At 37.7% G+C, this 27,345-nt stretch overlaps 2 protein-coding genes across 5 annotated transcripts in view; one reads left to right on the forward strand and one right to left on the reverse strand.

The window, feature by feature from the left end:
• Asap (ArfGAP domain of ASAP) overlaps positions 1-17,245 on the reverse strand; it is a 281,493-nt gene extending 264,248 nt beyond the window's left edge. For all 4 annotated transcript variants that reach the window (XM_083127223.1, XM_083127224.1, XM_083127222.1 and 1 more), the window contains exon 1: positions 17,006-17,245. In XM_083127223.1, the coding sequence (XP_082983349.1) occupies positions 17,006-17,131 (126 nt within the window). In that variant the 5' untranslated portion in view covers positions 17,132-17,245. The remainder of the gene's footprint in view (positions 1-17,005) is intronic.
• An 89-nt stretch (positions 17,246-17,334) lies between these two features.
• On the forward strand, positions 17,335-27,325 carry Muted (biogenesis of lysosome-related organelles complex 1 subunit 5). Its single transcript, XM_083127227.1, has 4 exons — positions 17,335-17,394; positions 18,059-18,141; positions 25,745-25,933; positions 27,158-27,325. Exons 1-4 carry the CDS (start codon positions 17,376-17,378, stop codon positions 27,323-27,325), a joined length of 459 nt encoding a protein of 152 aa, XP_082983353.1. The 5' UTR covers positions 17,335-17,375.
• Positions 27,326-27,345: the final 20 nt, after the last annotated feature.

The raw sequence follows: 27,345 nt of genomic DNA on the forward strand, positions 1-27,345 counted from the left end.
AGCAGAACAGCGAGGTAAAATAAGCCAAATCAAAATCAATATGGGAGGGGAGTAAGGAGCGTTGAAGAAAATACTGGGTACCCTAAAACAAGTGGGACAGTTTTCGACAATTTTCCTGCATAAGGCGGCTCCGGGGCTCGCTCAGCCTCAACTTGGAAACAGCCATGGGATTTAAAGACGGTCGGAGCGTGGTGCTGATTACGTCACATTCACTATTACCTGTTCTCAATCCATTGTAAGTTCAAAGTTAATATAAACAAAATCACGTTATGTGTGGTGCACGGGCGCCGACTTGTCAAAATTATTGGGGGGCTCTGATCACTGAAACAAATAAATGAATGACTCACTCCCTCCATTTTTAAAGTTTTGGCCTCAGTGTTCGGAATCTCGTAAAAGCCCATGAATTCCTCAAAAATATTAAATTAAAATTTTCATTTACAGTTCGAGTGCAAAATGTCAATTGTTCACGGATGGATATGTCACAAGTTTCGTCAACCATAATAGCAAAATATTCCCGACTTTTAATATCTGCTACCAAGGAGCGCAAAACAGATATCCCTAATATATCAATTATCTCGATCTGAATGTCATGTGAGAGCCATTTGTAGCCCGAACATCCCATCCACTCTCCTAGTTCATGCACATCTTCTTTTGAAACTCTTTTTAGTAAAAATGTTAACAATACTCATAATTATATACTTAGTATATAGTAATAAGTCATATGTTTTGCTGTCTCTGGTCATAGCCCCCCCGCCCCAAATTTGATGATTTAGTGGTCTCAGCCCCCCAAAGTTGATGGTCTATAACATTTCAAATGTGTATTTAAAGTTAAGTTCATTTGGCACAATTCAGAGTAAACTTTACAAGAGAAGCAAAATAATATATTAGATCCTCTTAAGCAAAATTATTTGGGGGCTCTGCCCCCACATCGTTAACATTGGGGGGCTCGAGCCCCCCAAGCCCCATGGAGTCGGCGCCTATGGTGTGGTGTTATTTTGCCCACGAATACATCGGTCGTAGCCTCACAGCTTAAATACAATATCCCAAGACTTCAATATAGTAGCTACGTTGTGTGGTATGGCTTTATCACACGCACTATATTCCTACGCGGAAGATTACTGCACAGCTGAATTGCGAACAACGAATAGCATTTGAAGGAAGACACGCTGAATTCGTGTTTACTGTGGACAGAGAATAGTCGAGAATCCTTGGACTTTGCATTCAAAGTTATGCAACCGTTTACAAGCATGAGTTAACATCGGCAACAGGGACGCGTCATTGAAGTGTCAATTAATGCCGACTCAATTCTACCAAGAAATGATTCATACAGTCATTTGTCAGTTGGAACTTTCTTTCCAATGACCTCTACGTGCCCCTCTCCCCCGACCCACCTGTGCGGGGTCTTGGTTCGGAAACCATGCGAGGAGTTGCAAAATAATGAACTCGTTACGAAATTCTGCTTAGCATGAGGAAGTCTTGGCGACCTATACGCAGTAAAGTATAGGAACTTTACTCTTGGCCGGAAGTTGGCGTGTAGAAGTGCGTGTTAAGTGCTATATCATATTGTAGTTCCATGTAATCCTCTCTATATATGTAATTATATATTTACATATAACCAATAGCAAATAATATGTAACCAATAACTGACGACATCTATTGCATTGTACAATGTCTAACGATGAATAAATGTATTGTATTGTAACATTTGTGGCGTTGCAAGGATTTTCGCAATGGGGGATATGGCCATGGGAATATGTCTTCTTTATTTTTTTTAACAGTGCGTCCATCTTTTCCTGCATTTGATGTACTTTTTCCGACAGGATCGCACTTTCAAATTTTCACCAAATTAACGTAAAATCAACACATCTTCAAGGTTTTTCCCTTGGGGTGGAGAAAAGGCACAGCCCGTGCAGAGTCCAATTTATACTTTCCACTTCCCCTGATTGGTTGATTGATTTGATATGTTTTACGTCACTTTTCTGTCACTTTTGGCTAATACCGAAGATGATAATGAATGGTGATAAGATGAAATTGATGAAAGGACAAGCACACAACACGAGCACCATAGAGCATTACACTGGCTTTGGATTCAAACACCGCAACCTCGTTAGACTGCAAAATGAGGTCTAGGGTGTTCAACTTCCCTCGAGAGCGATGTGTGTTCTCTCAATTCTAAGCAGACATTTCGTCTCTTTTCCATGTAGTACAGGGTGCAGCAAAAAAACTTAACTGAACTTACCTGAAAGCTTGTTGTCCCTCCAAACAATACGTTACTAAGTTGGGTTAGAGGACAACTAAGATCGAACAAAGAAGAAATTGGTGACTGTTTTTTTAATGCAATCAGTGAGTATTTTTTCCCTCAAGTTACCCCCAAGCAACCAGTCATTATGGTTCTTCACCGAGCGCCTGCGTGAAGGGACACTCACAAAGAACAAATGATAATGTCGGTCGTGCATTAGATAACGTTTTGCAAATTTATTTTCATATAAATCCACAGCCGACCTTCACGCCAAAAAAAAAGTATGCAGCATATGTCCCTTGAACTTCAAATTGAAGAAGCAAGTGTTCGTCGAATAGTGAAGGAAATTGGTGCACGCTCGTACAGATTCTGCATGAAATTAAATGAAACGCGAGATCAGTGTTCCAACATGATCCAAGATATGATAAGACGAATGGTGGCAGACATGTTGAACATGTAATTGTTTGATATCACGCAGTTGCGTACTTCTCAGAAATAAATGAGTTCAGCTTCAATTAAGTTTTTTTTTTGCCGCATCCTGTACAATCTGGACTTCATTCTTGCACACTAACGCTTGGACGCGAAGCCAGTATAATTCTTTGCGGCATGTGTGTGTTTGTCCTCCCATCAATTTCATCTTATCACACTTCATCGTCGTGATTAGCCAAAGTGGCAGAAAAGTTACGAAAAATAACCGATTGATTCGATGAAATGAAAATGTTGGGTGCATCAGCATCTAGGTTATTTACACCCGTCACATTATACAGGGCCAAGCCCCTTACCATAACTAAAATCTCTGAGGACTAAAACATCCCTACTTAGGTAAGGCAGTAACTAACTGTAGGTCCAGGCACAAGAGCCTCGTTGGCCTGCAAGACTGAAGTTACCGGGATGTCCTACGTGGAAATGAGGTTGACTTTCGGGTGCATTGTCGCCCTTCTCTGAGGCACCTCTTTAAAACAGACATGACGTCTGTCTTGAATATCCAACCACCACACACTCGTCGCGAATTAGCAGACATGAAATTTTTGCATAAAATCATGAATGGCAAAATGAAATCCGAATTTCTGAATGAAATCAACGAATTTCATCTACGAGTCTCCTCACGGCCAACCCGCAACGTAAAGCTCTTTCACAATCCCAATACAAGGCTCTCCCTTCTACAGCCTGCCTCCAAATGTTGACATATGCTTGCCAGGGCACAGTTTCAGACAATTCTTAAGTACTGTATTGTTTTGTTGTTATTGTTGTGATGTTACCGTTTCAGTACAAAATAGCCATTCAGTCCTGTAACTGAAACTTTGGAAACCTTATATTTTGGTCACGGTTCGCCCAATGAGAAGAAATAACACCCAATGTACTCGTATGCCTGGATGGGAATTACAAGAGAGAAACAGCCAGCAGGGATCTTATCGAACAGGAAACTCCCGGAGCGGAAAAGATAACGAAGGCAGGAAGTGGAGGTCGGCGAAACGCAACCAGCGCCAGCGACGATAACGACAAATCATTGTTTTTCGAAACAAAAATTTCCTTCCGTTTATGAGTAATGCATTTATTTTGATACACGAGTGTAAAAAGGTAGGTGATCTAAATACCTACGGACACTAGGTGGGCACATAATATATATCTATACATCAACTGGCCAGTATGTTTTTATACTAGTATAACAATTGAATAATACAATGTTAAATCATACAATGACAAATTATATCTTTAATTGGAGTAGTGTTGTAAAAGTACAATATTACGTATATAGTGTATAGTACAATCTAAATTTATTTTATAAAGTTATTTAATTCATGAAATAATTTAAGTGAATATAATGTATATTCCAATAGCAATTTTTTCACCTTACTTTTAAAGACCGTGGTTCTTTCAAAATTTTTGTAACTATTTGGTAACGTATTGTATAGCTGGATGCCTGTGTAAAAAGGTTCTCTTTTGTATGCAGTTAGCCGCACTTTGGGAATGTGGAACTTATTTTTTTTGTCTGGTATTGTAATTGTGAGTGTCTGTGTTCGTTGGATTGTTGGATCTTGTTTCGTGTATGAAACTAAGTGTTTCAAGTATGTACAAACTTGGAAGTGTTAATATGAGATTTGTTTTTTTTAAAAAAAAGGGGTTTACATGTATCAGTTTTGTATGCATTTGCCAAAATACGCAATGTTCTTTTTTGAATTTTAAAAATCCTCTGCAATTGTGCAGAGTTCCTCCAAAATTGGATATCATATCTGAAAATACTTTCGAAGTTTGAAAAATAGATATATAGCATACATACCGTATTGAAACTATTTTTTAGAGTTGTTAATTAGTAACATACGGTGTTTAGCCTCTTGCATAAATGATCTATATGAACTTTCCAGTTTAGACACTAGTCTATATACTGTATATTTCAAGAAATTTTGTAATGCAAGTAGCTGTTATAACGGCATGCCCTACTGTGAAATTATCTTCCTTAATAGAAGAGTTTTTGGCTCTAGATACACCAAATTTTATTGTACATATTAGTTTTTTGCATTGTTCATAGAGGTTTGATACACCAGATATTTCTGTCCCTTAGTCTGTAGTCACTGGCACTTCTGGGTTGTAACGGTTTCCATTGAGTCCGGAAGCGATCGTGACTGTACGAGCTGATCTTGAAACACAGGATATTATCGTGTGAGAACCAGAGGAACGTAACTCCAATAATGTATTTATATGAATATGTCCGACTCTTTAAAAAGAGTCAGTAAATTGGAGACACGTGACTTCACCTTACTGCTAAGGATTAGAAGTGGAGGATATGTCGCTCTGACTACAAATAGAGCTCTTGACGGATATGTTAAGTAAAGCCGAAAAACAGCATTTTAGGAGTTACGTTCCTCTCATTCTCAAACGACGATATACCGTACATGCGCACGCATGTTCACCCGTGCAAATCAAGCCAGGGGTTTCGGGTTCGAATCTCGACCTGGGCACAGGTGTTCTTTGAGAGAGTTCCTTCATCAGTTTCCTCACATCATCACCAGTGCCGGATCTACCGCAAAACCCCGCAGTGCGAGGGGGGGAGGGGCCGGAGACAAGTAAGCCTTTAGGGGGCCCTCAGCCATTGACATAGCAGAGGGTTCGTATATGCGTATGTAAAAAATAAACTTAGTTACTCAGGCGTACGCCCGACCCTGTGGCCGAGTGGTTAGCACATCGCGCTGCGACGCCAAGGGTCCCGGGTTCGAATCCCGGTCGGGCTTGGTTGTTTGTGAATGTCCATTCATCAATTTCATCATTTCATCACTCATCCCCATCTTCGCAAATTAGCCAAGAGGCACAAAACGCGAAGTAAAATAAACTAAATCAAATCAAAATTACTCAGGCGTACAGGAACGAATACAATATATATGGGCAAAGGTAAAGTTCCCTGTGCATATAGCACACCGTGTAATGAATGTACATTTAGGGTATGTGGAGGTAAAGCCCCACTTATTTTCAATGTCGGCCATCTTGGGGGTGATGTGATCAGCACCAAGCTGCAGCCGCCTTTACCCCATTTGATTTGAGGCTGGGTAGGACCTAGAACCGCTTTATGTGGGGACAAAGCCGGAAAAATTCCTACCTTTGATCACACACCTCGGGTTTCCCGCGTGGCAGTCAGACTAGAATCAAATGAGGGTAGAATTTCACGAGATATGCAGTGGTGAAGGTTTCTTCAACCTACCTTTTACCAGGAAAAAGTTGTGACTGCATGATCGCAACAAATATATCATTTTCCAGGTATGAGAAAACAGTGTCATATATATATATCACATCACCTTCTTCAAATTTAAAAATTTTGAGTTGAATTCAATATGGCGGCTACCAACATGGCGGACGTCCGTTTGTAACACACCATTGTGGTTCCCCCTAAGCCTAATCTGTTTCTATAATGACCAATTGTACTCATGGTGGATATATATACACGTGTGTGTGTGTGTGGTGTAAAGGCAGTTATGTAGAGGGAGGCCTTTGGTAATATTTCGTGGGGGGGGGGGGGGGCAAGATTTGTAGATCCGGCACTGATCATCACTCATCCTCATCTTCGCGATTTGGCAGAAAAATAGAATTTAAATAAACCAAATCAATCGATCAATTGTGCAAATCAAGAAACAAATCCTGCTGGTTAATTCCGAACACAAAACGTTTCAGCACTTGTATGAACTGAAAAAAATATGCAGCGATTTATCCAGAATTTTTCATCCAGGGGGAGGCATAAATTGGCCTTGAGTTAACAAAAATAAGGGTGTGTGGATAAGTCACGGCAAAAGGGTACATATAAACACAGAATATGTATGCGCACACATATTTGCACATGCAATCCCTATAAATGAAAATTGCTCTTCACACGTTGTGATACATGAAGAAAATCAATATCTTAAGCAGATCGCAAGCGCTTAAAGTAAACAAATTTAGCAGAAATTAAATTTCGAGCGAGGCTGCTAATGAATCGCCTTAAAGTACATTTACTCAAAAGAGGGCACTGTTCTTAACAAGAACGTGGATTCTGTATCGGAACAGCTTGTTAAATATAATAAAAAAAATAAAGGCTGAGAGAAACTGAAAGAAAGAACACGGGGAAACACCTCATGGTTGCATGCTGCTGTTAGCTTGCGTGACTGAGTCTCAGGAAGGGAAGGAGAAATATATAATGGGTCGTCTCGGAATGCTACGAAAATCATAATAAAGCACGAACATTGTCTCTCTCTCTCTCGTTGTCTCAAGTACAAGGTCGTCATGTCAGAGTGACAACACCCAACAGCAGCAAATGGAGAAAGGATTGTGTTTATTTCACACCGAGAAACGGTCGTTGCTACCGTTATGTCAATGTTCTTGCAACTGCATTTCCCTTCCCAACAAATGAACATTAAGAAACGGTGCACATGGGAGGTAATGGTGCCTGTACGCATTAAGACGCAACCATACAGTGAGGAACACGATCTAACTGGGTAGATACTCGAAATTCCTTTGTTCTCTACGCGCCAAAACGGTATGACGTAATGGTGAACACGTGAGTCGAACAGCCAATCAGCTTGAGTTATCTTCTTCAGACGCGTTGTCCGATTGGATAATGAAGATAATGGAGTCAGCATTACCATACACAGTACTCTCTATTTAATTTGGATTTCATTCCCAGAGCTCAGGTTTTTGTAAACTTAAAATCACACGTTTAGCTAGCTAAATTATACCCTGAACTTCTATAATAGGCTCTAAAACAGGTTAAGTATGACGTATGACTTTAAAAACTAGATCTAATAGGTGTTTCTATATGCACTCTTAAGTCATTATTTCGGCTATGTAAAAAATACTCTTATCATATAACATGATTAAATCAAGAAGACTTAGGGCTTAGGCCATGCGGCACGAATGGGAAAAGAAAGAAGAGTTTGCAGGATTCTTGTTGCGAAACCTGATGGTAAGAGACCTGTAGGAAGGCCAAGACGAAGATGGAAGGTTAACGTTGAGATGGACCTAAAGGAAATCGGTAGGGATGGAAAAGAGTGGATGGATCTTGTTCAGGATATGGACAAATGGAAGGCTTGTATTGCTGCAGCCATAAACCTTCGGGCCTAAGAAGGCTAGAGAGTTAATTAGTTTATCATGTACATTCCACAATAAGATTCTGTTTTTAATTGGTACGTATCTTCATATATGCTTAAAAAATAACGTACTTATAACTGTGGCCGGTAGGTGGTGCTTGATGTCGAATGTCGCCTGCAACGCGTTTGGAACATGTAGAAGCAAAACCGCATTCATATTATGTATATGTGTATATATATATAGTTTTTAAATTAATTGAAACTTTTAAAAGTACACTAAAATAGGACAAATGTCACATGCCGCGGACCAAACCCAGCCCATAATCTCGGTTGGAGTGTTTCTTCATTCTCTGTTTTTAGGTATCGTTATCAAATGTCGCACTGTGTTCCCACAACATACACTGGGAAGAAAACAACTGCATTCGTTTCCCACGACTAGCTACATCTTACACTGCAGATAAGGTTATCTTCATATACTCAATTGAGAAAACATTCTTGTGATTATGTCAGCTTAGATATACAACCACGCACTTGGTTTCCGAGATACAACTACACAAGATTTATGGCTATCATAGTCCATGTAAAGTTCCCTTGAATGCGACCAGGGACGTTCTGATTACCCATAACTGGTAATTACCTCGTTTTTACTATTATATAATTCCTCAATGAAATACTTCCCCAAGTTGCAGATAGATGGCATAATTATTCACATGCTTACGTGAAGTTAACATAGTATTTTGATGCCGGCCTCCGTGGCGGAGTGGTTAGCATAACTCCCTACGACGCCAGAGATCCCGGGTTCGAACTCCGGCCTGGATGTTTGTGAGTGTCCATTCATCAATTTCATCATACCATCACTATCTTCGCAAAGTAGGCAAAAGTAGCACAAAAAGGGAAGTAAAATAAAGCAAATAATACTTTGATGAAACTACTGACATAAAAATTCAGCAAAACTATATGCCATTTCGACATCAAAACTTTCTGTTGTTCACAAACAAGACAACAATAGAAAATAAATAACCACTAATTTCAGGATTTATCCGTAAATTTCGATCTAGGAGGATGTAGGTACGATTTTCAGTGGATGTAAAGGCAAAATTCACTTTGTGAATAATTTTATGGGGGAGTGTCGCGACAATTTTAGCGGCGTGTCTGGTGTGGTAGATTGCTTGATTGATTTGGTTTATTTAACTATGTTTTTCTCCCACTTTTCGCTAACCGCCAAGATGAGGATTAGATGATGTGATGATATTAATGAAGGGACAATCACAAAGAACATACATGCCCAGGCCGGGAGTCGCTGCGTCGGTTGTGGTGCAATCGCTGGCCATGTACTTATTTCTTTTCCACTACTAACTAACTCTCTAGCCTTCTTAAACCCAACGTTTTATGGCCGAAGCAACACAAGCCTTCCATCCTATCCTGGGCAAGATCAATCCAATCTTTTCAATCCTTACAAATCTCCTTTAGGTCCATCTCAACGTTATCCCTCCGTTTTTTCTCTTGGCCTTCCTACAGGTTTCCCAACAAGAATCCAATAAACTCTTCTTTCTTCTCCCATTCGTGCCACATAGTCTAAGTCTTCTTGATTTAATTTAAATTTACAAAATTTGCCTTGCTTTCAGTCTTTTCTTTGTTATTAATTAAACCTGTAACTTGAAAGTTATTACGTAATTTTTTAGCTCACTTATGATAAACAAAGTCCGTATCGAAACAGGTGTTGTACTCTGTAAGAAAGGGAGGGGGGAAGAAAGTTACAGAAATAAGCATTCTAATTTCCCCTTTTCTTGTATATTTGTAGATGCTTCTCTCTTTTTATCCTTGCCTGTAATTTTGTACTTCCGAAATGTGTATATGCTGGGATCGATCATAACTGCGTTAGTAATGCTCGAACAACTCGCGAAAATGACTCGAACTTCCCAAGCCAGAAGGGACAGCTGCGAGGAGTCGACACAACAGGAAAGAAGCACGCACAATCTGGCAACGCTGCGAACAAACGTCCTTGCCTGGTTCCTTTCCTCGGGGGTCGTTTGACAACAAGGCCCCCCCCCCCTCCTCAGCGCCTCGAGGAAAGTACGGCCATCTCCACAAACACAGATACCGAGAAACACTCTCAATCAAAATTCATAGAATAAACACGACGTATTACGTAAATAATAAGTAAGATAAACAAGGTCTCTGTGGATGCTTTGGCGACAGTGGGCATTTAAAGTGAATTCGTGTTTACAGAAGAATGACAAGATGAGCAAATTTCGCTTTTATGTATTGATAAGATTTGCCAATGAGTTGCGTTGTTGCATTATGTCCACTTTATGCACAGATAGGCTAATCGGGACTGGGCCTACAGATTAAAGTGGGATCCGAACCACCATGTGATTTTCCAATGAGCAAAAGAATTTTCCAGGTCCTTAAATCGAACTGGTTTGCGGTGAGGAAGGGCTTGTATAAAACACTTCTTTTTTTTTCAGAAGTTTGAGAGCATAAAATGAAGATTATTTTATTTTGTGCACAAGTTGAAAATTATCACGATGGTACGTGAAATTTTCCCTACCTCTGGTCGCCAATTAAGAGGTTTACTGGAAATGTTTCAAATGCCACACTGCAATTAATGCATGCTCGAATTTCCGTTTCTTGCAAATTTTTTAATGTTTCTTCCCTTTTCTGTAATTTTCGACTTGAAAATTCCCCGTTACTGGGAAAATCACTGGACTGGACCTTCAGTAAAACTTATCCGTATCCCTGTTCAATTTAAATCCATCACGGATATATAACCCAGGAACGCTTGATTACAATAATGATAAGTTCATGATGAGATACCAAATCCGCACATCTGCACTGTAAGTGCATTACGCTAACCGCTATGCCACGGAAATCGGCAGGGAAACGGACGACCTCTGTGTTTCATTGCACCAAAGAGTTAAGTCACAGACGACAGCTTCAGCGTGGTAATTGCGAAAAGCTCCAGATCCATAAAGCTAGGGTTCAAAAGGCAGAATGCCCACAGCGAATTTCCTCCTCCGATACGGGACAGCGCAGGAAAATCCTGGACGATCTCCGAAAATGCGGGCTGGCCTTCCCGGAGAAAGATCAATATCGTTCATTAAAGAGATGGGAAGAATGCGACGACAGCAGGCATAAAAATGCACGCAGTTCGCGGAGGCAAAGTGATTACGATACGAACCACAGCGCGGCGCTGCTCGCATAATTTACTCTTTCCTTTCCGTTTTTAATAAAACGTATAATGGCGGTGCGTTGAATATATATCCGTAATCGAAAACTCTTTACAGGGCTAAACTTGGCTGAAATTTAGTTACATAAAGAAATCCACATCTGTACGGTAATTGTAAAATTCAGCAATTACCATATTTTATTCGAATGTAATGCACACTTTTGAGAGGTTAAATTCCGTCTACCAAATGAAGGTGGGCATTGCCTAGGTAGATATGAATACAACGAGTTCTCCAGCTTTAGTTTAAAAATCACCGAATGCGAAACATTGTAATTGAAGTGCCTGCAACTGCAAGGACGTATTTGGGGGGGGGGGTTCCAGACACCACCGATATGAAAAAATATATTCGTTTAGCCGTTGTTGTATAATTTCCTCTGAACTTATTGGAAGACAAGGATTATATTGGGATCATAGGGCTTTGATAGACACGAAGAACTTACAAAGTACTAAAATTAAGTAATGAAAATATTAGCATTTGTTGCATAATCGATGGTTACTAATATCCTCTGAACTTTATTTAATCAGAAACTTACTTTTCTCCAACTACATGTGACATCATTTTTGTTATTCGATAAATATTCAATTATTCATCTATTTGATATTAATTCCATTACCAGAGCACTTGTTTTTATGCGAATTATTCCGATGTTAACTAAAGGTAATCTACGTAATGAATATGCGCTGTTATATCTCTATTTTTATAGCTACAGTCTTTTTACCTAATTGTGTAATAATATGTTAATTTATGTATTGTAATTAGTATTAAATTGATTTAATATAATTATTCTAATTTAAGCATTATTATTATTCCTGAAACACTTTATTCGGACCCCGCCCCCAAACATATTTCTAGATACGTGCCTGCCTGCAAGTGGATACATAACACAATTTGTTTGGTAAAGGACAGTGTTATATTGTAATAAAATTAACGTTCGTAACATAAACCCACTGTTGAATAAATTAATAGATTTGGTTTACTTTACTTCGCTTTTCTCCAATTATTGGGGAATCGTGAAGATATCATGAATCTATGGAAGGGACTCTCACAAAGAACACCCATGGCCAGGCCGGGATTCGAACCCGGGAATTGTTGAATAGAATAATACGAAACAGTAATAAAATTAAATTCATAGCGTAAATCCATTGTTGAATCAAATAGTGTTATTCTGTAATAATATTATATTCATAACATAAATCCATTATTGTATCAATAGTGTTTTTCTGTAATAAAATGAAATTCGTGACATAAGCCCAATGTTGTACGAAAATAAACATTTTGTGGAGATTCGAATATACGTATACAGTGGATTCTCTCCAATTCGAACTTGGATGGATGCTTCGAATTACTAGGTAATTCGAACGAAACCATCTTTAATGGCGTGATGATTTTGTTAATTCGAATTTTGGATAATGTAAACGTTTTTCGTGTTTCGAATTAAAAAGAGTTCACTGTGTGTGTGTGTCTTGTTTCAAAAATTTGAAAATTGTTGTGTGCATTAGATTCGAGCAAATGTGGTATAAATGAACTTCAACTATAAGGAATGAAGACTTTCTTTACACAGCGTGTTTGCTAATGTTGGATCGAACTGAATCTCTTGCCAAAAATGCTGTACAAAGAAGCAGATTTCGGCACTATCAAGTTAAGACTAGGTACAGTTGGCACCACTGACAGCGGACAAGGTAACTACAAAAGTCCTGTACGAGCAACGTCGATAAAACGAAGATATCGCCATGCAGAAAAGCAACTAATGAATATAATAACAGGCTTCACCATCAACAACAGGGCTGATAAGTTTCGAAGAATCCCCCTGCTTCAAGTTCACGGCGATGCTTGACCTTGGTGCACGCAACGATCCCTGGCGTCAGGTGCAGTTTGTGACGGTATCGATTCTTGGCATCTGGTATAACGGTCAAGATACAGCTCAGACATGCACTAAATTCAAACATCTCCAAGCCTGAACAAGACATACAACTTCCAAAAGAAAAACAAAACTTTAGATTTTATCAGCCAAAGCTGTTTTCTGATACAATTACAACAAATCGTTAACACAGCTTACGTTTTCCTTTGTAAATAAAAGAGCTTACGATAATAGAGTTGTCTAACAACAATACGTGTTTTCTGAAAAATCTCATTGGTTGTTCGAACGGCTTCTGTGCGTGAATCTTATATGTAGTTCCATTGACGTTCTGGAACCTTATGATATTAGCTGTGGAGCTACGACCATATAAGGCAAGATAACACACAGAAGTCACGTGGTCTTGTTTTCTTGAACTTCGTTCTTGCAGTGAATGGAGAATAGTTTTGATAGTAACGTGTATTTTTCTTATTTTTTGTCGCTTTTCTGTGCCACTTTTGGTGAAATGTGACGATGGGGCCCAACCCCTTCCCGTCGTAATTATATGAATTTGCATGGGAAGCTCTATATGTAGCTAGCGTAAGGTCATCTCAACCCCCCACCACAAGTTACAAACACCCCCTTTTAGTTTCTGAAATTTCTCAATTGACACGTAAGTACTTTACATAAGAATTGATCGATTGAGATCCCCGCCCGAAAATAGACACTTGGGTACCCCTATGCATAAACAGGATTTTTAATGTCATTTTACTGTATCTTGTCTTTTAAAACAAATTTTCTACACGCCCCTGGATTTAGTGGTGTTTTCTACACATTTATTTTGCGTGGCTCTGGCTGGTTGACAAAAAATTCCTTCATTCAAGGAGATGAAAGAGAAAACGCTGCAGAATAGCATCCTGGCTGTCGCACAGCTTCGTTACCCTTCGTTGACGCAATTGCCGAATGCATTACGGTTAAAAAAACCGCTGCTTTTAAAAAACAAGGCATACACTCTGTTTTCTACATAGCTTACCAACAAATCCACAAAGAAGTTTAAAAACAACAGCAAATCAATGCAGCTACTCCGACGAAAATTTCGGCAACTGCGCCACATGATTGCAACGCCACCTAGGATTACTGTTGATGCACGAAAACGGCGAATGTTATCTTTACATGATTGGCCAATGAGAAACCACATTTACTATTGATTGGAAGCAACTTTGGAATGCGTGGTGGTGTTGAAGCATTCCCGTACAGGAAAGAGGATATTTGGTACACATGTTTCCGGAAGCAATTGTTCAGCACACAGTGACACCACGTGATCGACCCCTTCCTCACCCACGCACCAGGAAACAACTAAATATAGATAAATAAATGTACTTTTAGCTCCAATACGCAATGTTATGGTATTTATGGATATATTAAACCTGGCTGCATCATACAATTTCACTGTTTACTGTCTGATGTCAGAGGAGCGCTGTAAAGAACGGCCCCTGGTCCACGAGAGTGCCCCCTTTCTTCCAGCAAACAAGAAAAAATACATAAATAAAAGATATTGTAGCACAAAATATCATCGCCGCTGCTATAGTTAGCTCAGACTTGGAAAGGTCTAATCTCGTTCTCATTCCACTTGCAAATGACAGTTTTATTCTCGGCCTCATTCTCGTTTTGGGAAAACGCTGATCAGCAAAAATATTAACTAAAAGTCTTATTAAAATATTTTTAAAAACATAAGTGTTTGCATATTGAACAAGACACACAGCCCTATCTATAAAAATGGTTGGTATACTTGAAGGAGTTGCGTAGCAAAGCACATTTTTTATTTGTACTCTAACCAATGCTTGAAGGGAAATGTTAGCTATGGGGGAAGGATGGGGGGTGAGCCTTGGGATTCGAGCACTGACTAAAACTTCGATCTCTGTATACTATACAAGTTCCTACCTAGTTCTCCTTTCGATATTTACATTAACGTCTCCAAATTGGCATCAATCCTATAAATTGATTGATTGATTGAGTTTATTTTACTTCGCGTTTTGTGCCTCTTGGCTAATTTGCGAAGATGGGGATGAGTGATGAAATTGATGAATGGACATTCACAAACAACCAAGCCCGACCGGGATTCGAACCCGGGACCCTTGGCGTCGCAGCGCGATGTGCTAACACTCGGCCACATGGTCGGGCATCAATCCTATAAAAAATGACTTCATAATAAATATACTCTATATTACCAGAGTAGTTATTAGCTAAAGATAATTGGTGTTTAGAAATATAGAAACCTGATCTTCGACCTTGTATCTGCAAGCAAACCCCTTAATGTCCGGCAAACCACATCACCCAACAAATTAGGGTATTGCTTAAAATGTAAGGATATCAATTTGTTTTAGACGATTTCCCTGCAATTGTCGTTTTACATGGCAAACGTCTTCAGCACTCTATATATAAAAATTCTCTGGACTGCGACCTTTAGAATGAGAACCACACCTCTTATAATTATGTCCAATATTCCCTAATACCAATATTCTCGCAGTATATAATCCTTAAAAAATACTAAAGACGAGACGTTTCTTCCGTCAATTACAATGCGTAAGAAGTGTCTTATATGTATTATTCGCAAAGAGATATGAATTCAAGGATGAATTAGTGGAATATATACTCCGTTCTCTTCCCTGGTTATATCTTCTTATACTGTGTAATTAGACTATTTCATGTGCTGTAAGTGACATTTTTAAAGTAGTATCAGGCAGACTAGAAACCGAACCTGGCAGCCTATTTTTTTCGTTCTTTTTTAGACCCACCAACATTATTTGTTTTCGTAAAATGTGCACAATTCCATTTAATCCAGAGTGACCTGACACATCACGCTTCCAATAACAGATGCTATGCCACCTGTCACCGAACTTCGCTTGGGTGCTGAAACTCCTGACAGTAATTAGATTATTGTTCATCTACAAAAACTGACACCATTCCGAAAGTTATTATGTGATGTTTACAACTATACGAACCCGAAACATAAACGACTCCTTGAAATGTTGATATTGGTTCGCGAAATAGCATGAGTATTGATTTGCTTTGCTTTCCGAATACTTTAAATAGTATGTCATCATAATAGGTTGAAAATAATAACGTGATACAGCCGAGGAATGATCGATATTCCAATCGTAATTGCTTTCAACGTTGTTATACTGTTTTCTCAATCGAGCTGCAAAAGCTATTGTGCACTTAATGGTTTCACAAGTAAAAAAAATGTACATGTATGAAACGTAGCGGATTAAACCCGATAATCAAATACCAAATATAACTTGAACACAATTCAATAAAAACATGACAACAGATACTGTGTAATTTAACTTCACATTTAACGACGAAAGACGAATGACAACAAATTTGAGATCTAATGTTGGTGCCAAGTTCCGCATAAGAAGCCATGTTATATTCTTCGAAAAGAGATGAGGATACAATGATAAATTAGCGAAAGATGCGTCCGTTGTAATGCTTTCGATTTTGTCATATGGAGGCATTTGCTAAATTTTCATGCATAATACACGTAATGAAAGAAATATAAACGTTTTAACCTTATTTCTTTAGCGTTTTGACCCGATATTAATTAAATTAACATCATTCACCTAACAATTTTTACTTCGCACGTATTGTAAATATATCTATATTGAGCAATGACAAGGCATATAGAAAAAATATTGTACAATATCGTGTGTGCACAAAATATGCAATTCAATACCGACATGAAAGAGCAGCGAGAAATGAAAAATTAATTTCATTCAATCTACGAACCGAAAATATTTCCAAAACAAGAAGCAATATAATACGACATACACAAAGACGCCATCGTCACTATTAACATTCCTGACAGGAATATAGCACAAGGGTACCACTATCAATAAGAAAAAAATGTAGAAGGTATTTCATCGATATTTTTTTTTTTTAAAAAAATAGAAGTAAACAATTAATTTACATTGCCCAAAAAATCTTCTTTTCAAGCATCCTTCCCTTCAAATACATATATTTAAAACATTTGCCTCAAGATACATAGTATTAAGCTTCTACGTTTACAGTCACAAATGATAACGAAAATATTCACACTGAATCGGTATTTAGCGTTGATACCAAAAAACAAACACTTGCTGTGACAAATCCTTACCTCTTCCAGAGCGGAGATGGTCTGCCTACATTGTGGCATCCGAGATACAAAGGTTGACGTTGTGGGCGAATTATAATCCTCTCGAGTTTCTTCGACAAAATCACTAACACCTATAAACCCCGGCATTTTAAAAATATGGCCAGTAAACAGCCCAATGCAACAAAAACTTTGCACAGCACTACATCGATACTCACGAACTACCTTTCACTTTCAAAACTCACTTTGATCTGACGGACGATCGTTTTGGTAGAGAAGGAGACAAGACAAGTTACCCACAATTCCATGTCAATGTTGATGTTGATCGTAACAGTTTCCTGAAACTTCCGCATGAGGGCTGTAGCTGTTTGGCCATCGACGGATTCTCTGCAAGATGGCAGCAGTTATTAAAGGCAAGTGGTTTGTGGTGTTTGTTCTGCATGTGTAATATGTAATATTTTAACACCACTTGCATGTTACATGCAAATGAAGTTACATGTTCTTGTCTGTTGTTTTTACAGCAAGTATATGTGGTAGGAGTATTGTAACCGTAAGTTAAAAATGTTATTTGATCACTTTAAGCCTTGGTGGAGACAAGGTTTTCTATGAAGATATCTTGGCTATCTTATACTTGGAGCATCCACCGGTTCTTTTCCAAAATATGAGATATTGCGTGCAAAAGAAGGTATAAGAGCAAAATGTAAACACCTAAAATTGAATTTGACGGTTTGTTGGTGTGATATTTAATGAATTCAATATTTTTGATGTTACTCACAATACCATGTAAGATAAGATAAGATTTATTTCCATCCACTTGATCATATGAGTACAAATATCACTATGATATGAGATAGGTCAATTACATGTATAATTTTGAGTACAAAGGAATTAACACATACTTAAGCATATTAAAAAGTATAAAGAGTATAAAATAAAATTACATGTATGATTTTGAGTACAAAGGAATTAGCACATACTTATGCATATTAAAAAGTATAAGAGAGTATGGAATAACATAGAAAATAGAAGAAAAATCAAAGGTTATGATATATTTACTTTTGAATTATTGTTTTACAGATGCTGGTGAGATATGGTCACGATTATGTGATCATAGGCCTTTCTTGAATGGTGAAATAAAATATTTTCTTAAAGAATTTGAGGTAAGTTGTGTGTGAAAAGTAATAATGGGTGTGGTGGGTAGCCAATTTGAACCATGGTAAAGAAAATCAAACCCGAAGTAAATACATGCATATATTATAAACTAGAAGTTAACTATTATGTAGTCTTTAATTCTTTCTATAATATGCCTCTGTAGTGTTGGTGAAACTTCGATAGTGTCTCAACGGATTTCTTCATTTTTACACAAGAAATGAGTTTCTGTAGCATTTAGAACTTCGTGTAGGTATTTTCTTTCATCAAGAAAAAAGGATGTTGTACGTATATGCTAAATTGAACAAGAGAAAGTACTTTAGTAATTGAGTTTCTGTAGACTTGTGATAGGTTGTACAAGTGTTCTCTCTCATTGGTCAAGTTATTTCACCATTAATTCATGTTTGTATGTGAGTGCTAATGGAACCTAACCTAACCTCGTAGGCATACCTCGTCCCGTGATGGTTCGTGGGGCTACCCGTGGATGGTTTAATAATTACTCTTTATGTCAAAAATTGCACTTCTTTTCATGAAAAAAGCAAAATACCACCTTGAAGAATCTTTCGCAATGCAGAATAGGTAAGTATGAATGTTGAAAATTATGAAATTAACGAGTGAGAGGTGTTGGGACACTATCGAAGTTTTACTGTAGTGTTTACTTGGGGAGAACATAGAATGAGAGATCAGTAAATAAATAGCCTATGCACATGGGCGTCGGCAGGGGGGGTTGAACCGGTCGGTTGACCCCCCTGGAAATTTCCATCTACTTTTTTTTTTAATTTATGTCAATTTATAAACAAAGCACTTTATTTCACCTTATTTTGCATCATTGTTTAAAAATGGTCTTGAGATATCAAAATTGGTACTTTCATAATTTGCAACACTGAAACTCTGTTAATTTGTAACTTTCACACTTACCGAAGCTTCTCATGTGTACTAATGTTTTTGCTGCTGCTACTAATGTTAGAAGTAACTATTATGTCATCTTGGTTGTAACAAGTACTATATTATTCATATAATAAACTTATTGGATGCTAAAATAAACTAAACTAAATCTGCTACTAATAATAATAATATAATAAGATTAATAATAATAATTTAAAATACCGATAATGCAATAATTTTAAAAGTCACCCGTCCTTGACAAACTTCGGCATATGCCACTCGTGTGTATCACAATATTTTGAGAGGAGAGGGTGTCCTCGATGTGACCCCCCCCCCTAGGAAAATTTCTAGCGACGCCCATGCCTATGCACATTTCAGACTCCATATATGCTATGAATCATGGACATATGAAGGTGATGCAATCATCTAAACTCTAACCAGCTTTTCAACCATTCAATAAACGATAGAATATCCTTAACCAAGGATGAGGAAACACTGAGCACCACTTGTTCTGTGTTGTTGATGTTTTTGATCCATGATCAGTTTGGCCACCATTTGTTTTTCAGTTTTAATTTATTTCTTGAAATAATATAATTTAGTAATAATGTCTGAGTTTCTAGAGTGTAAACATGCATTGATCTACTGAGTTGCATTTGGTGAGAGAAATTCAATGAGGTACCACATTCACAGAGCAGAAGGTGATACTTTATATTTCCATGCAATTCTAGGTCTACTTCATGTGGTGTTGCTTCATTGTAACTGGTATTGTTAAAGTTGCAGGCAGAGAAAACAAATCTGGCTGCATATTCTATTTTTTCCATTTTTCTTTAGATTCCAATAAGATTGAAACATTCATTCTTTCAGGGACGTCAGAACTTATTTCGGAGTATGGGAAGAAGTTCTTAAATCCACCCACCAGTTTTTACAATCTATTTTCCTACACACACACATACATACATACATAGGCGATTGGAGATGAACTCCATACCAAGACTAAAACGCATAAAACTTTATTAAAATCTCCAAATCTTTGCTAAAAGCTGAAGCTGTAAAAGGGGCATTCAACACACGTAAGGACAACACATAACCCCACAGAGGATTGTACTGGCTGTGAGACCAGATGCCAGATTCTTGTGGGTAAAGTAAGCCATAATTCTTCCTTGTTGTAGAACAGTCAAGTAACCTTGACTGGTTCAACAGCAGGATAAAGAACTGCCCAGTGAGAAGTAGTGTAATATTCCAATTTATACTGTAGCATTACTCCAGATTATCGTATTAACCACTTGCCTGACACATTATTTTCCCAAAAGTGGTCCATATTTTACACATTTTTTTTTATTGTGTGTTTGTTTGTAATCTACCGATATCGGCAATTAAGGAACAGTAATAAAATTCTATTTTTGGGGTCAAATAAGGTTACCAAACTATTCAAAAAACCTCCATAATTATTAACCCGAGTTAACTCGTACATACATGGAAAGTACTACAAATGTTTCAAAATAGCATATAAACTGTGGAAAATAAAATGTCTTCACATTTTAATGTTGAATTCCAAAGAGACAGATCCAACAGATGAAATAAAATCTTTTTATAATACTTTTTGCCAAGCTTCGTTGGTGTGGCATATGAAGCAAGATGCTGATCAACACCACCCATTTTGTCGTAATCGACCACCACTCGTGGTTTAATTTTTGCTTTGTGACGTGTTACAGTCATCATTTCAACAGAATGGATGGTTGACAACAATTTCACATCCTTCTTATCTTTCCATTTCATGACTGTCACTTTGCCGCATTGCAACCCTACTTCTTCACCTTTCTTCAGTTTGGCTGTTCTTAGAGCCTGTGGTACATCTTTCCTACTGCGTTTCAGACATCAGTCTTTTTTTAAATGAACAGATCTGCAAGTTGTGGTGAGTTATAATAATTGTCCATTGTCAAACAGTACCCCTTTCCCAACAAATCATATACCAAAGCAAAGATTTTGGAAGGCAACTGTACACCACCACAACTATCTGTATCTGTCTCGTCAGTACACACACTGTCCACTATTGTTGTTGTTGTTGAATTGGTGTTTTAAGTCCACTTTATGCACAGTAAGGCTAATCGGGACTGGACCTACAGTTTAAAGTGGGATCCGAACCACTTGTGCCTCCACCGGGTATCGAACCCGGGACCCCTTGATTACAAGGCGACGACGCTACCACTGCGCCATCGGGGAGGCACTGTCCACTATTGTATCACTTCCACTCACGTCCATTTCCTCCTCCTCTTTACTGTTGTCTGTAAGCTTGTCGTCGCTCATCTTGTCGTTCTTCACATGATGGAAAACATTAAAACATGAACAGAATGTATTCACAACACAAAAGTGCTCTGTAAGTTTTGGCACTAGACTCACACAATGACCACAAGTACCACTGGAAAGGTGACAACTACGTAGTGTCATGGGAATCCGGTAGATGTCAGCAAGCTATCTACACGTTCCATCTAGTGGCCAAAATGGGAATTAATACCTTTTAAAGCTCAAACGAGTCTGTCCGGGTAGGCAGAAAAGTGCACTGCAGTTGCACGATTTTAACGAGATAACTCTGGTAAATAATATGTAAAGCAAAAACAAATTCCGAGTTAACTTGGGTTAATCAGGCAAGTGGTTAAAAGAAAGAAATAAATTTTAGGGGACATCCGGTACAAAGAAAAGTATTATGTAAAATACGTCTTGAAGTTTTATGCTGCTGAATGATGTTGATTATCTCAAGATATCGTTGTGGGGATGTTATTAAGTTTTCGGGGCTGATGATAAGAATGGACCCTATTTATTTAGCCTCGTCAACATCCATGGAAAATTATATTTTTATTCAATTTTTGTCGCCTTTTTATTTCTTGAGTTAATTGCGATATTGAGAATGAATTATGATTAGATTAAGTAGATAACACTATAACAACAATAACACTCATGAGTGGCCCAGAATTCGATTCTAAAATCTCCCTCCCCGAATTCAAAATGTCAGATGCAAGGGAAGGGATTAAAAGCATGATCCTTACAAACAGTTTGGTATTTGTACATTCATTTAAATGTTCAAATCATTTATAAAAAGAATACATTTTCAAAGCTCGAAATTCATGATGGCTATACTGTTTGAACTTGAGGAATTTTGTTATCGACACTACTTAACCTCTTAACTGGGTAATTTCCTCTTCGAAAGCCCAATCTGCCCTGGGAATTTTTGTTGATAAATTGATGAATTTCGTAAACTAATATTTGAGTTAATATTTCTGTGCTCCATGGCATACCATTTAGGTATTGTTTATTCTTTTATTGGTCCTTCTTGTACTTTTTACAATATGCGAGATTTACAACTACAATATATCTCGGATTTCCTCAGCAGGAAAAACACGCCGTCGCTTCCGATTTGCCTGAGCCATTATTGCATACGCGATAGAACTGAACGTCGGGCTGTGTTCGTTGCTTCCCGCTAACTAACGGTTACAACAGTCTGGAAGTCAGAGCCATCGGGTGAAACAAAGAAGAAAGTAATTGTACGAAGTATCTCGTCATACACAACAGATATCAGCAGTAAGAACATGAGAACGTAGTATCCCGTCATGCCCATTATAAATCATTAGAGCCAGAACGGAGTATTACGTCATACCCAGTTAAGAGGTTATAATCAAGAAATGTGAAGTGTAATTACTGTTATGTAATTTTCGCGAATCATAAACGCAAGAATTAAAATTTAAAGAATTGTCTGGTTTCAATTTTGTATTGATATTTCATATAGAAGAAGGGATAATGTAACTGGCAGGCATGTGAAAATTTTACCTTGCACGTACTGTATATGCTTCCATGAGTGGCAGGTTGTAAGATTCCATATGGGTACAATCGTTCTAAATTGCTGCTGATGGCTTTCGGGTGATTAAACATGCCAGACTGTTCAGTTATATTTTACGTTGATGTTGCATCTTTAATAATTAATAGCCAGGGACATTTATTTCTCTCCTGTTTCATTGCTGGTTTTTCAACAGTTAAGACTCCAGTAGTAAATAACCTGGTAGTTTAATGAACTTTTGTCTGCAAAACAGAAATTTGCATGTGATATTTAGGAATATAGACTATATAAAATTGGAATCTCCACCCACAAAATAGTCTCGCTCATCGCCTACCTCCTCGCTCCCTTTTTGGCGAGTTACTACTTTTCAGTTGCTGTTGCAGTTAATCTGATTTTATAAATAAGTGACATTAGAAGAAACTTTTCGAAACTGTCATGGATTTTCAAGAATGTCACTTACAGATATTGTCAATTGTAATCAACATTACATATTATTTGGAGCTGGGTGTATATGTAGTTCCGGAGCGGTGAAATTGTCCCTCTGCATAGGAATTGAAATTTGTCCCTTTGATGAAAGATGGCTGCATTAACCACTACGCTATCGACGGTAAACAGACAGTTTTTGTAATATTATGTTGTACTCGGAACAGTCACTAAATCATTCCAAATAAACAAGTTAAAGGATGATACAATCCATTAAAGATAGTTTTAATTCTCTTTAAAAACTATATTCTTTTTTTTTTCAAAATTTCTTGGAAAGGCTGGTAAAGCAAATCTTAACTTCTTCCAGGGTGAGCCCTAGGTGGGAGGCATACAATATACAACCAAAATATTTCAGAAGTGAAAAAATCAAAAGATTTTTGTTCCTTAGTCTGAAGTATAGGTGTTCTATAAAATCACAATTTCGTGCTACTACCTAAAAGCAATAAGCAGAACATGTTGAAGGTTAAAACCAAGAATTATGGGAGCTTGTAAATTGGTGTTTCTTTTCATGGTTCGACATTCATTATATTTAATTACAAAACTGTGTGTTCAATATCAAACTATTGTTATACCTATGAATGTGGCAAATTTTAATCATATACAATAACATTATCTATCATAATTCCTTTTGGTTTATTTTTCATTGAATTTTGATGCTGTGCCGAATTTATATTGTTTCATAATAAATTAACATTTCCACTTCCTGACTTCACTCTATAATTAAACGAATATTGCATATGAACTATAGTTGATTGAAATACACAATTTTAATTTAGTATTTGTTTACAATATGATTTAAATAATTCTGGATACTTTTGCATATGTCAAAACAACACATGAAGTTATGAAAAATCAAATTAGTTGCTTTATTGGAACCACCAAGCCAAGGTCATATAAACCCGCAATAAACTGTGAACAAACAATTATTTTTTGTCTGGTGCGAGACACTGAAGTGCTGGACCTCTGCCGAGTGCTCGAAATGCACCCCCACCCCCTCCTTCTTCGAGCCAGTGCTATGTGTTGCAGAGCATTGTGCGATCACATTTTTACATTCCATTTTAAATGTCTTACGTTCACACAGAGGCGAGTACTGTAGAACTTGTTACTGAAGGTTGCGCAATGGCTAAAGTATACGATGATGATAATCGTGAATGAAGGAATCATGTGTGTGCTTTCCCGGAAATCGAACACCTTGTTGTTAAGTTTTTAATTTTGGCAGTTTTACTACTATCGCTTCCTCTCATGTAAATGACCGAGGCAAATTTTATTCTACTGTCCTTACCTCAAAAAAGACATATTTTGTTATGGTTCTTCCACTCTTCCCCTGCAACCACGCAACCACCTTTTCGCAATCAAAATTTGATATATTAATAATGATATGACGTGGTGGTCGATGGACGCACTGTTCCGATGCACCAGGCGATTCACCATAGATAACTGACCGTAACTGACCAACCCAACACCAAACTTCAACTGAAAAGTTCCAGACAAAGCATACGAAACTTGCATCTGCTTTTACTTAACCTTCATATTCTCTCGCCAAAGAGGTTGCGGACATGAGGCATGCAGAGAGGAGGAGGCCAGGAATTCGTCAAGGTACATTTGGTTCCTCCACGGCACATGTTTCGCAGAAATGTGTCAGGTAGTATCTATTTAGGAACTGCAGGCAGTTATCTGAGTGCACCGACCTCTGCCCCCTCCCCGAGCAAGCACACCTGTACAAAACCGGGTGGAACTTGAAACAGAAGTAGCAAATTCATAGGGGGAGGGGGGGGGGGGACAATTCACGTTCCACTTACTTGAAGAGACCAAACTGCCATTCGTAATCTCTTTAGGGATCTGTCGGTCACGTACTTCCTCTGTTCTTGCTGTTAGCAGAAACTTGAGTCCAGGTTCATTTAACGAGTGCAAAAATATTTTTTCAAAATTTCTTCAGAATCAAAAATGAGTTAGGAAAATATAGCCTCACTTTTTTAGGGTGGGACTGGGGGGCAAGAAGACCATATTGCCCCCCCCCCCAGTTCCGACGTCCCCACATTCTTTATAGTAAAGAAATGCAAAATTACATGTAAGCTAAGAGTGTTCAGATGTATCATGCTTCCATCTGTACCACCACATTGATTATTTTTGGCAGAATTTATAAATAAAATTTGTTTCAAGTCCGCTCAGATAGGCTGAAGGGACTGAACCTACAGTCTATAATGTAATCCATAGCACTTAACTCAAACGCAGGTCCCATTAGTTACAAGGCAAACACACAATCTCCACACCATTGAGAAATTCCGTTAACAAATGTAACTTAAGTTTTGAGCTGACACTATTTCATTCTATGTACTTTGAATTAATTTGATGGCAAACATCGTGGGATGTTAATTTTTTAAAACTTTATGGTGTTATAATACGGCATTTTTTTCTTTCAGGAGAAGAGGTCAGATCGAGAAGTAGAGAGAATATTTCAGATTCTTGAACGAGTGACCGAGATTAAAGAAACTCAAATCGACAGGGTAAAAGTAGCCAGTGACGTTCACCTCCCAAACTTAAATGCAAATTTGGAAGTTGCTGTTAGCATGTGCAGTCGCATAATAGAGAAAGAGGAGAAACTTTGTTCAGTAAGCATTTTCTGATGTTTTTTTTTGTGTGATGTCAAAAATGAAATTGTAAGTTGATTTTTTGCACTTATTGCAGGTAAATGGCATTGTTTCCTAGAAAAGTTGCTAAACATGGGGTCATTTCTAAAATCTGCCTTAGCCACCTCAGAGGAATTAGGTGTCAAGTACACATACGAAATTGTGCCACTGGTATTTTTGCATTAGGAGTTTTGGTGCCTTCATCAGTTCCGTCAACCTTCATCATTGCGATCATGGGCATCTGCAGGAATTTTCCAGGGGAAAATGTTCCAAAAATTTTCAGATTGGAGTTTTTTCTGCTTTCATAAACTCTATATTGTGTAAAACAAAATGGTTGTGAAAATCAGTGGCAAAGCATCGTGTCACTGGAAGGTTGGAGGAAGTCATGTGAGTTCAGGGGGGATTTATGTAGTTACGGCTGAGATTTTTTCAGAAGAAGCCTAATGTTTTCTAATTAAAAAATGAAAAAAGTCCTGAAAACTTAAGAGCCGCTATGTTACCTCAGCTCTTTATAAAATATTATTAGTCACATTAAAAAATATGTTGTACAAAAATTTACCAACTCATCTTATTTATGCTACACTCCATATAAATCTCTACACATAACATTAATTAAAGCAAAATGCACAAGATATGAAAATGAGTGTAGGCCAACTTACTTTCTAACCTAGATCTTGTAAGATCTAGAATTTCAGTTTTCTTGTATTAAATGCCATTTAATGATTTTATAAGTTTAACAATATCCATAAATAGACAAATATATTAGGGTAGGCCAGGCCTAATAGGATGCTTTGCCACTGTTGAAAATGATGAGCAATTTGCTTGTGTGACCAACTCTGTACTTAATTAGTGGACCAAAACAATCATCCTCTTTTAAAAAAAATATAAAATAATTCTGTTTGCCTGTTGCAAAAAGTTATTTTATTTCGTTTATTCATTTTGTTGACTACAATTCAACAAAAGGCATCAAGTAACCAATGGAAAAAATCCTTGTTTCCATCTTTAGTAAAACACTAAAATGCTGCCCAAGGCAACATTTATTGCAAAATAAGACACTATAAATGTAACGTTTCCACCCTCTAATATTGCCTTCTTCTTTAGTGTTTTATTTAACAAATAACCATTATTAATGAGATGGGAGTTAAGGTCTGTAGGTTTATCAGTTAAATAGCAATTAACAAGTGTTTGTTTGCTTTATCATTGCAGGATGCTGTATTGAAAAATAACCGCGAGTATAGGAAAGCTGATTGGGAGAATTTCATTGGTGATATGACCACAAAGTGTTCCAAAGTGGACGTCACTTTTGAAGAGAAAGAAGAAGAGTTGCGTGAGTTCTATGCGGATCTTGAGAAGAAACTTCACATTGAAAAGTAATTAGTGCTAGCCACTTTTTG

The sequence above is a fragment of the Lepisma saccharinum genome, chromosome 8 (genome assembly GCF_977018435.1).
Source record: "Lepisma saccharinum chromosome 8, izLepSacc3.1, whole genome shotgun sequence".
NCBI classification, from domain to species: Eukaryota; Metazoa; Arthropoda; class Insecta; order Zygentoma; family Lepismatidae; genus Lepisma; species Lepisma saccharinum.